Below are 11,797 nucleotides of genomic sequence, written 5' to 3'. Positions count from 1 at the left end.
TCATAGTTCTATTTCCATACAGTCCATGTTGGGTTCACTCTGTTTTTAAGGTGCATTATGACTTTGGACTGCGAAACATTTTGTCAGTTCTGCGGACACTGGGGGCGGTGAAACGAGCGAACCCCAACGACACAGAATCTACCATCGTCATGAGGGTTCTCAGAGATATGAACCTGTCCAAGCTGGTGAGTACAGTCACTCAGATATACAGGACATTCTCCTCGAAATCAACTGCCATTTTAGAAAAGCCATTTTTTTAAGCAGCATTAAGTGTTACAGATTGTTATTTTTTCATATACTATTCTGTAATACATGAATAATGATTTCATCTTCAGTAAGGTGCAACATAACAGAAGTGGCATCATGGTTAACTTCACTGACATAATACTATATGTGTTAACAGATAGATGAAGATGAACCGTTGTTCCTCAGCCTGATAGAGGACCTCTTCCCTGGGATCCAGCTGGATAAAGCAGGCTACTCAGAGCTGGAGACAGCTATCYACAAACAGGTGAGAGGACATTTTATATAACATAATCCCTTTACATTAAGTTTGAAAATGTTCCATGTCACTCTGAAGTCTATCAACTATAAAAAATAATTCACCCAATAAATTACTGGGAGTGCGACTCTCTTTATTTTTATAGTTTAAGGTTTATTRGCCGTTAGTCAGCACCTCCACACAAAATCTTTTTTCTGGGTGTGCGCCAGCTGATGTTTGTTACTCTGAAGCCGATCTACATGTAGATTCTCATAACCCTCCTCCTTACACTGGTTCTCTCCCGTCCTCACCACCCATCTCTTCTCCGTTTCCCTACAGTACATTTGACATTTTAGTAATTGAGCAGACGCTCTTATCCAGGGCGACTTACATGAGCAATTAGAGTTAAGCAATTAGGGTTAAGTGCCTTGTTCAAGGGCACATCAACATATTTTTTTACCTAGTCACCTCAGGGATTCGAACCAGCAAACTTTTGGTTACTGGCCCAACGCTCTTACGCGCCAGGCTACATGCCGCCCCCACAGTATAATACTGAGTTTAAGGGATGAATCTGTCTTGGTATTAGTCTTAATACCATAGTAGCATAAAACCTTTTTTCGATCGATGTGAGGTAAGGATTTATTTTGTATTACATGAAGAGTTCACCTCACTGTCTTCCATTGTTCTCCATACTGTAGGTGGAGGAGTCCGGTCTCATAACATGAAGAGTTCACCTCACTGGTCTTCCATTGTTCTCCATACTGTGGTGGAGGTCTGGTCTCAATAACATGAAGAGTTCAACCTCACTCTCTTCCATTGTTCTCGACATACTCGTAGGTGGAGGAGTCCGGTCTCATACATGGAAGAGTTCACCTCACTGTCTTTCATTGTTCTCCTATACTGTAAGGTGGAGGAGTCCCGGTCTCATAATCCTTTTAATTCGTCCCATGAAGAGTTCAACCTACTTGTCTTCCATTGTTCTCCATACTGGTGAGGTGGAGGAGTCCGGTCCTCATAACATGAAGAGTTATCACTCTCACTGTCTCGCATTGTTCTCCATACGTAGGTGGAGGAGTCCGGTCTCAATAACATGAAGAAGTTTCACCTCACTGTTCTTCCATTGTTCTCCATACTGTAGGTGGAGGAAGTCCCCGGTCTCATAACTGAAGAAGAACAACCTCACTCTCTTCCATTGTTTCCATACTGTAGGTGGAGGAGTCCGGTCTCATAACATGAAAGAGCGTTCCCACCTACTGTCTTTCCATTTGTTCTCCATACTGTAGGTGGAGGAGTCCTGTCCATAACATGAAGAGTTCACCTCACTGTCTTCCATTGTTCTCCATACTGTAGGTGGAGGGAGTCCGGTCTCATATCATGAAGAGAGATCAACCTCACTCTCTTACATTGTTCTCCATATTGTTAGGGGAGGAGTTCCGGTCCTCTAACATAAAGAGTTCACCGCATCTCTCTTCCATTGTTCTCCATACTGTAGGTGGAGGAGTTCCGGTCTTCATAACATGGAGAGTTCACCTCAACTGCCTCCATTTGTTCTCACATACTGTAGGTGGGGAGTCTTGGTCTCATAACATGAAAGAAGTTCACCTCACTCTCTTCCATTGTTCTCCATACTTGTAGGTGGAGGAGTCCGGTCTCAATAACATGAAGAGTTCACCTCACTTTTTCTTCCATGTTCTCCATACTGTATAGTGGAGGAGTCCGGTCTCATAACATGAAAGATTCACCTCACTCTCTTCCATTGTTCTCCATACTGTAGGTGGAGGAGTCCGGTCTCCATAACATGGAGAGTTCACCTCACTGTTCTTCCATTGTTCTCCATACTGTAGGTGGCAGAGGCAGGTCTGATCAGCCACCCTCCATGGAAGCTGAGGTGATTCAGCTGTTTGAGACCAGAGGGTCCGCCATGGCAGATGGCCCTGGGCCCGCGGAGCAGGAAAAAACACTGCATTCACACCCTGATGAGAGCCATGACAGGTGAGAAACTCCCCATCAAAAACACTGGACTTATTTAACCTATTTACTTCCCATGGCAGTCATACTAAGTTAAAAGTTGTGTTAAGTGATGTGTGTGTGTTGTTGTGTTTTTGCACCCACAGACTGCGGCCAGCCACACAGAGAGATGCGTATGAACCCCAAAGCGATCACCGCCCCTCAGATGTTTGGCCGTCTAGATGCAGCTACCAATGACTGGACTGACGGCATCTTCTCTACCCTGTGGAGGAAGACCCTGAGAGCCAAGAAAGGTGAGACGGACACRTCTTATTTCATYTTTTTATATATTGTGTGTTTTTGTTCTGCCTTGTTATTGTGAGTAATACATTGTTATTGATTATTGTATTGTTGGGTTTTGAGTTTGCGAGAAAGGCATTTCACTGTACTTGTGCATGTGACATTAAAACTTGAAACTTGAAAGAATTACCCTGGACTTATACGGCCCTTGCTTTACACATTCATTTTTGTATTTAACTAGGCAAGTCAGTTAAGAACAAATTCTTATTTACAATGATGGCCTACCAAAAGGCAAAGGGCCTCCTGCGGGACAGGGGCTGGGATTTAAAAAAAAAATATATATATATATAGGAGAAAACACACATCACGACAAGAGAGACACCACTACATAAAGAGAGACCTAAGACAACAACATAGCATGGCAGCAACACATGACAGCACAGCATGGTAGCAACACAACATGACAACAACATGGTAGCAACACAACATGGCTGCAGCACAACATGGTAGCAGCACAAAACATGGTACAAACATTATTGGGCGCAGACAACAGCACAAAGGGCAAGAAGGTAGAGACAACAGATGCAAGTTTACTCAAGCATTAGACAAGCTAGAGCTTGAACCCACATACAGTGCATACCGTATCGTCTCTCTGGAATTCATGGAGAACAAAGGGGCAGACCATTTCCGTGTGTTTTCAATATTCTCATATCTCTCTATTCATTTCCCTATCTTTTTACTAAAAGTGATATTCTAATATGCTCTGACCTCCATAGTTGATTTTGATTAGTCTAATAAGCAGACTGGTTCTAATGTCMCTCTCCTCTGCAGGGGAGCACATCTGGATAGTACTAGATGGACCAGTAGATGCTATCTGGATAGAGAACCTCAACTCTGTACTGGATGACAACAGGACTCTGACCCTGGCCAATGGAGACAGGATCCCCATGGCTCCCAACTGCAAGATCGTGTTTGAGCCCCACAACATCGACAACGCCTCGCCTGCCACCGTGTCTCGTAACGGAATGGTGTTCATGAGCTCTTCTGTGCTCAACTGGAGCCCCATTCTGGAGGTGGGCAAAGGAACCTTCGCTCACTCTTTATCAGTGGATGAAAGTGTGTGTGGTGTGTGTGTGTGTGGTGAAGTTGGTGTGTGTGTGTGTTGTGTGTTGTGTGTGTGTGTGTGTGTGTGTGTGTGTGTGTGTGTGTGTGTGTTGTGTGTGTGGGTGTGTGTGTGTGTGTGTGTAGTGTACATCCGTGATTGCTTGTGTGTGTGCATCTTTGTCTTTGGCAGGTCTGTGTGTGAATATTTATGTGTGTATAATTTGGTGCGTGGTGTGGATCTTTGTCCTGTGTGGTGTTATATTTGTGTATGTGTTTTGTATCCTTTGTCTGAAGTGTGTGTAATTTGTGTATGTGGTATCTTTGTCCGTGGTTATATTGTGTGTGTGGGTATATTTGTGTATGTGTGAAGTCTTTGTCCGTGTGATATATTTTGTATGTGTGGTATCTTTTGGTCTGTGTGTGTATATGTGTGTATCTTTTCGGTGTGTGTATGTGTGTATCAATCAAATCAAAGTTTATTTGTCATGTGCGCCGAATACAACAGGTGTAGACCTTACAGTGAAAGCTTACTTACAGGCTCTAACCAATAGTGCAGAAAAAGGTATTAGTTGTGACCGATAGGTAAGTAAAGAAATAAAAAAACAGTAAAAAGACAGTGAAAAATAGTACAGGCTATATACAGGTGAGGCTATAACAGTAGCGAGGCTACATACAGAACACGTGGTTAGTCAGGGCTGAATTGAGGTAGTATGTACATGTAGATATGGTTAAAGTGACTATGCATATATGATGAACAGACAGTAGCAGTAGCGTATAAAAGGGGTTGGCGGGTTGTTTGGGTGACGGGGGCACAATGCAGATACCTGGTTAGCCAATATGCGGGAGCACTGTGGTCGACCCAATTGAGGTAGTATGTTACATGAATGTACAGTTAACGTGACGATATGCATATATGAAGACAAGAGAGGAGCAGCAGCGTAAAAGAGGGGTTGGGGGGGGGGGGGCACAAATGCAAAATTTACGTCCGGGTAGCCATTTGATTACCGTTTCAGGAGTCTTATGGCTTGGGGGTAAAAACTGTTGAGAAGCCTTTTTTGTCCTAGACTTGGCACTCCAGTACCGCTTGCCATGCGGTAGTAGAGAGAGACAATTTTTAGGGCCTTCCTCTAACACCGCCTGGGTGTAGAGGTCCTGGATGGCAGGCAGCTTAGCCCAGTGATGTACGCACTACCCTCTTGTATCTTAGTGCCTTGCGGTCGGACCGACAATTGCCGTACCAGGCAGTGATGCAACCAGTCAGGATGCTCTCGATGTTGCAGCTGTAGAACCTTTTGAGGATCTCAGGACCCATGCCAAATCTTTTTTAGTTTCCTGAGGGGGAATAGGCTTTGTCGTGCCTCTTCACGACCATGTCTTGGTGTGTATTGGGGACCATTCTACTTTGTTGGTGATGTGGACACCAAGGAACTTGAAGCTCTCAACCTGCTCCACTACAGCCCCATCGATGAGAATGGGGGCGTGCTCGGTCCTCCTTTTCCTGTAGTCCACAATCATCTCCTTAGTTTTGGTTATGTTGAGGGATATCTTTGTCTGTGTGTGTATATTTGTGTATGTGTGTATATTTGTGTATGTGTGTATCTTTGTCTGTGTGTGTATATTTGTGTATGTGTGTATCTGTGTGTATCTTTGTGTATGTGTGTATCTTTGTCTGTGTGTGTATATTTGTGTATGTGTGTATCTTTGTCTGTGTGTGTATCTTTGTCTATGTGTGTATCTTTGTCTATGTGTGTATCTTTGTCTGTGTGTGTATCTTTGTGTATGTGTGTATATTTGTGTATGTGTGTCTCTTTGTCTGTGTGTGTATATTTGTGTGTGTGTATCTTTGTCTACATGTATACATGTGTGTTTTGTCCCCATGCAGGGCTGGCTGAAGAAGCGTTCCCGTCAGGAGGGAGAGGTGCTGAGAGYGCTGTTCTCCTCTTCCTTCCCCGAGCTCTACCAGTTCACTGTTCGCTGTCTGGAGTACAAGATCGACATGCTGGAGGCCTTCGTCATCATGCAAAGCATCAACATGCTGCAGGGCCTCATCCCCGCCAAGGTAGACACCTGAAACCTCCATGCTCCAACCATATTAAAAACCCTGCAGAAGGGGGATCATATCCTTACATCACTGAGCTCTATGAATACTGTTGGAGTGAATTGCCCCCACATTCCTCATAGAGACAAATTGGAATGTTCTAATGCCTAACTGATTTAATTAATCCTGTCATTGTGTTTCCTTAAGCACTCTTTTCAATTACTGTTGGACTGTAACTCTCTGGACTCTGCATCTATGTGAGGGTGGATTTCCATTTCCCTTTACTGTAGGTGACTGWTTAATTTGAGTACCAAGTAGGAAATATAGTAGATATAAAGATGTAGAAGGGCTTTGGTACAGTATTTTGTGTTGATAGTGACTGTTGTTGTGTTCCAGGAGCAGTGTGGGGAGGTGTCCAGGCAGCATGTGGAGCGTCTCTATGTGTTTGCTCTCATGTGGAGRATCGGAGCTTTACTGGAGCTGGAAGACAGGAGGAAGATGGAGAGTTGGCTCCGTGGAAACGACAACATCCATCTGGACCTCCCAGATATACCATCAGACAGCGAGGACACCATGTTCGACTACCACGTCACTACAGACGGTGAGGGGTACATGTTCAGTAGACAGACTCCACAAACTCACAGCACACACTCAGTCCTCTTTTTACTGTTATGGAAGATACAGTGAACAAAACAATTAACACAACATGTAAAGTGTTTCATGAGCTGAAATAAAAGATCCCAAAAATGTTCCATATGCACAAAAAGCTTAAGTTGACATGTCTGTTAGGGAGCATTTCTCCTTTGCCAAGATAATCCATCCACCTGACAGGTGTGGCATATCAAGAAGCTGATTCAACAGCATGATCCTTACACAGGTGCACCTTGTGCTGGGGACAATAAAAGGCCACTCTAAAATGTACAGTTTTATCASACAACACAATGCCACCGATGTCTCAAGTTTTGAGGMAGCGTGGAATTGGCATGATGACTGSAGGAATGCCAGAGCTGTTGTTCATACCATACTGTACCATAATGTCGTTTTTGAGAATTTGGCAGTACGTCCAACCACGTCAGCCCAGGACCTCCTCATCCGGCTTCTTCACCTGCGGGATTGTCTGAGACCAGCCACTCGGACAGCTGATGAAGAATTTCTGCACAAACTGTCAGTAATTGTCTCAGGGAAGCTCATCTGCGTGCTCGCCGTCCTCACCAGGGTCTTGACATGACTGCAGTTCGGCGTCGTAACCGACTTCAAATGCTCACCTTCGGTGGCCACTGGCACACTGGAGAAGTGTGCTCTTCACGGATGAATCCCGGTTTCAACTGTACCGGGCAGATGGCAGACAGCGTGTATGGCGTCGTGTGGGCGAGCGGTTTGCTGATATCAACGTTGTGAACAGAGTGCCCCATTGTGGCGGTGYGCTTATAGTATGGACAGGCATAAGCTACGGACAATGAACACAATTGCATTTTATCAATGGCAATTTGAATCCACAGAGATACTGTGACGAGATCCTGAGGCCCATTGTCATGCCATTCATCCGCTGCCATCACCTCATGTTTCAACATGATAATGCACGGCCCCATGTCGCAAGGATCTGTACAGAATTCCTTGAAGCTGAAAATGTCCCAGTTCTTCCATGGCCTGCATACTCACCAGACATGTCAACCATTGAGCATGTTTGGGATGCTCTGGATCGATGTGTACAACAGCATGTTCCAGTTCCTGCCAATATCCAGCAACTTCGCACAGCCATTGAAGATGAGTGGGACAACATTCCACAGGCCACAATCAACAGCCTGATCGACTCTATGCGAATGAGATATGTCGTGCCACATCTGCTCACACCAGATACTGACTGGTTTTCTTATCCACACCCCTCCTTTTTTTTWAAAGGTATCTGTTACCAACAGATGTATATCTGTATTCCCAGTGATGAATTTATTTCAAATTACTGATTTCCTTATATGAACTGCAACTCAGGAAAATCTTTGAAATTGTTGCATGTTGTGTTTAMATTTTTGTTCAGTGTAGATCATAAGTTCATATTGATCTTTCACAGTGCTCTTGCTCAATTAAAAATATCACCATCAGATCTCTCATTAAACCATCAATATGCGTTAAATTCACCTGCACAGCTGATGTTGGTGTTACCTTAGTCCTGCRTGCTACCAGTCTTTCATGATATGTTCACCCTRCGGTGGGTATTATCATCAGAAAAATGTTGTCCTTTTTGAGCAGAATAAGGGTAATTTATCTATTTGACAGTCATTCTGTACAACTGAACGAAAGTATTTCCAGCTGAGGACATCGTGGATGGTGTTCATGATGCTCGTATTATTTGTTTTTCAATGACTTATTCTTGTATGTCCTCCTATGTGTGCAGGTCAGTGGATCCACTGGAACACACGGGTAGAGGAGTACGTCTACCCATCAGACCTCACCCCAGAGTACGGATCCATCCTGGTCCCCAACGTAGACAATGTCCGCACTGACTTCCTCATCCAGACCATCGCCAAACAGGGCAAGGTGGGTGTCCATATTCACAAAGGGTCTCTGAGTAGTAGTACTGATCTAGGATCAAGTCCCCTTTGTACACTATATATACAAAAGTATGTGGACACCCCTTCAAATTAYTGGCTATTTCAGKCACACCCATTGTTTGACATCTCCATAGACAAAGATTGGCAGTGAAATGGCCTTACGGAAGAGCTCAGTGACTTTCAACGTGGCTGGAGTGGTGCAAAGCTCGTCGCCAGTGGACGGACACTAATCTGGGTTTGGCCGAATGCATAGTGCCAACTGTAAAGTTTGGTGGAGGAGGATTTATGGTCTGAGGCTGTTTTTCATGGTTCGGGTTCAGCCCCTTAGTTCCAATGAAGGGAAATCTTAACGCTACAGCATACAATGACATTCTAGACGATTCTGTGCTTCCAACTTTGTGGCAAAAGTTTGGGGAAGACTCTTTCCTGTTTCAGCATGACAATGCCCTCGTGCACAAAGCAACCATACAGAAATGGTTTGTTGAGATCGGTGTTGAAGAACTTGACTGGGCTACATGGAGTCCTGACCTCAACCCCATCGATCACCTTTGGGATGAATTGGAATGCCGACTGCAAGCCAGGCCAAATCGCCCAACATCAGTGCCCGACCTCACTAATGCTCTTGTAGCTGCAGCAATGTTCCAACTTCTAGTGGAAAGCCTTCCCAGAAGAGTGGAGGCTGTTATAGCAGCAAAGGGGGACCAACTCCATATTTAATGCCAATGGTTTTGGAATGAAATGTTCAATGAGTAGGTGTCCACATACTTTTGGTCATGTAGTGTATATACAGTGCATTCAGAAAGTATTCAGACCCCTTACCCTTTTCCACATTTTGTTACGTTACAGCCTTATTCTAAAATGTATTAAATGTATTGTTTTCCTCATCAATCTACACACAATACCCCATAATGACAAAGCGAAAAGAGGTTTTTAGAATTTGTTTTACCAATGTATTAAAACAATAAAACAGAAATACCTTATTTACATAAGTATTCAGACCTTTTGCTATGAGACTCGAAATTGAGCTCAAGTGCATCTTGTTTCCATTGATCATCCTTGAGAGTTTTCTACAACTTGATTGGAGTCCACCTGTGGTAAATTAAATTGATTGGGCATGATTTGGAAAGGCACACATCCATTTATATAAGGTCCCACAAAAACCAAGCCATGAGGTCGAAGGAATTGTCCGTAGAGRTCAGAGACAGGATTGTGTCAAGGGACAGGTCTGGGGAAGGGTACCAAAAAATGTCTGCAGCATTGAAGGTCCCCAAGAACACAGTGGCCYCCATCATTCTTAAATGGAAAAAGTTTGGAACCGCCAAGAGCTTCCAAGAGCTGGCTACCCGGCCAAACTGAGCAATCAGAGGAGAAGGCCCTTGGTCAGGGAGGTGACCAAGAACCCAATGGTCACTGACAGAGCTCCAGAGTTCCTCTGTGGAGATGGGAGAACCTTCCAGAAGGACAACCATCTCGGCAGCACTCCACCAATCAGGCCTTTATGGTAGAGTGGCCAAAGCCACTCTTCAGTAAAAGGCACATGACAGCRCGCTTGGAGTTTGCCAAAAGGCATCTAAAGGACTCTGACCATGAGAAACAAGATGTTCTGGTCTGATAAAACCAAGATTGAACTCTGGCAACAGAGTTCTACGGTAAAGCATCGTGCTTGCAGCATCATGCTGTTGGGATGTTTTTCACCGGCAGGGACTGGGAGACTAGTCAGGATCAATGGAAAGATGAACGGAGCAAAGTACAGAGATCCTGGAACAAAAACCTGTTCCAGAATGCTCAGACCCTAAGCACACAGCCAAAACAAAGCAGGCGTGGCTTGGGGACAAGTCTCTGAAGGTCCTTGAGTGGCCCAGTCAGAGCCTGGACTTGAACCCGATCGATCATCTTTGGAGAGACCTGAAAATAGCTGTGCAGCGACGCCCCCATCCAAACTGACAGAGCCTGAGAGGATCTGCAGAGAAGAATGGGAGAAACTCCACAAATACAGATGTGCCAAGCTTGTAGCGTCATACCCAAGAAGACTCAAGGCTGTAATCACTGCCAAAGGTGCTTCAACAAAGTGCTGAGTAAAGGGTCTGAATACTTAAGTAAATGTAATATTTCAGTTTTCATTTTTAATACATTTGCAAAAAAAAAAAAATAATAATAATAAGTATTGGGTCCATTTTAGATTAGGCTGTAACGTAACAAAATGTGGAACAAGTGAAGGGATCTGAATACTTTCCGAATGCACTGTATATTATTATAATCTAAACTGATCCTATATCAGCAATCCTGTTCTGAGTGGACACGTATTGTTAATTAGGCTTGTATGTGGAGGATAAATTACCCCCCTAGCCATGTGATCATGGTCAGATCCTCAAGAGTAATCCCTTCCTCGTTTTGTCGCAGGCTGTGTTGTTGATCGGAGAGCAAGGCACAGCCAAGACCGTCATCATCAAGGGATACATGTCAAAGTACGACCCCGAAACTCACATGGCCAAGAGTCTCAACTTCTCCTCCGCCACAACTCCACTCATGTTCCAGGTATTACACCTCCAAAACAACACCACACACTTCCTGCTCTTTACTCTAACTTTTCAAGTTTTAGATGGGTAGGACTTTCTAAGATCAGTTGTGAATGAATGAAAATGTTTTCCAGTCACTTGTCAGAAGGTTTATCTGACTACTTCAGGTCTATGCGRCATTTATTTACAGTAACAWTACTTCAAATGTGTGTTTTGTTCCTTTATTCACTGTCTGTAAAYATGAAACACTCAACCCAATCTTTCTTTCTTTCCAGCGAACTGTGGAAAGCTATGTGGACAAGCGGATGGGCACCACCTACGGCCCTCCTGCAGGGAAGAAGATGTCCGTCTTTGTGGACGACATCAACATGCCAGTCATCAACGAATGGGGAGATCAGGTCGGACTCAAACTCAGCACTCATTAAATCACCATAGCGAAAGCCCAAAAATTTWAATTTRCCCATTTGTTTTCCTGGGAAACCTTACCATATGAAATTYCAATCCGAGAGTGTACAGCTTATTCTGCCTTTTTACCTAATTTCCTAATTTGACTCACCCCATTTTAGGTCACCAATGAGATAATCCGCCAGCTGATGGAACAGAATGGGTTCTTCAATCTGGAGAAGCCGGGGGAGTTCACCAATATAGTGGACATCCAGTTCCTGGCAGCGATGATCCACCCAGGGGGAGGCCGCAACGACATCCCCCAGAGACTGAAGAGGCAGTTCTCCATCTTCAACAGAGAGAGATCAGTTTATTGAATAATAAAATATTAATATAATTGATATACATTAATACTATACAATATAATAAAAAAGTTTTTTAAAATTCAACAGGCTTCAATATGGCAACCAAAAACTACTCG

At 44.0% G+C, this 11,797-nt stretch overlaps 1 protein-coding gene across 1 annotated transcript in view; it reads left to right on the top strand.

Moving 5' to 3' along the window:
* The window catches only part of LOC111964629 (dynein axonemal heavy chain 5-like), a 65,481-nt gene that overhangs the window by 26,512 nt on the left and 27,172 nt on the right, over positions 1 to 11,797 (top strand). The window contains 11 exon segments of the mRNA XM_070443802.1: positions 23 to 185; positions 404 to 511; positions 2,326 to 2,473; positions 2,596 to 2,742; positions 3,560 to 3,801; positions 5,715 to 5,891; positions 6,267 to 6,471; positions 8,260 to 8,402; positions 10,817 to 10,951; positions 11,208 to 11,330; positions 11,499 to 11,684. Of these exon segments, the coding sequence (XP_070299903.1) occupies positions 23 to 185; positions 404 to 511; positions 2,326 to 2,473; positions 2,596 to 2,742; positions 3,560 to 3,801; positions 5,715 to 5,891; positions 6,267 to 6,471; positions 8,260 to 8,402; positions 10,817 to 10,951; positions 11,208 to 11,330; positions 11,499 to 11,684 (1,777 nt within the window).

The sequence above is a fragment of the Salvelinus sp. IW2-2015 genome, linkage group LG6.1 (genome assembly GCF_002910315.2).
Source record: "Salvelinus sp. IW2-2015 linkage group LG6.1, ASM291031v2, whole genome shotgun sequence".
Classification (NCBI taxonomy): Eukaryota; Metazoa; Chordata; class Actinopteri; order Salmoniformes; family Salmonidae; genus Salvelinus; species Salvelinus sp. IW2-2015.
The sequence above is the reverse complement of the archived record's forward strand: the minus strand, read 5'-3'. Positions and strand labels throughout refer to the sequence as shown.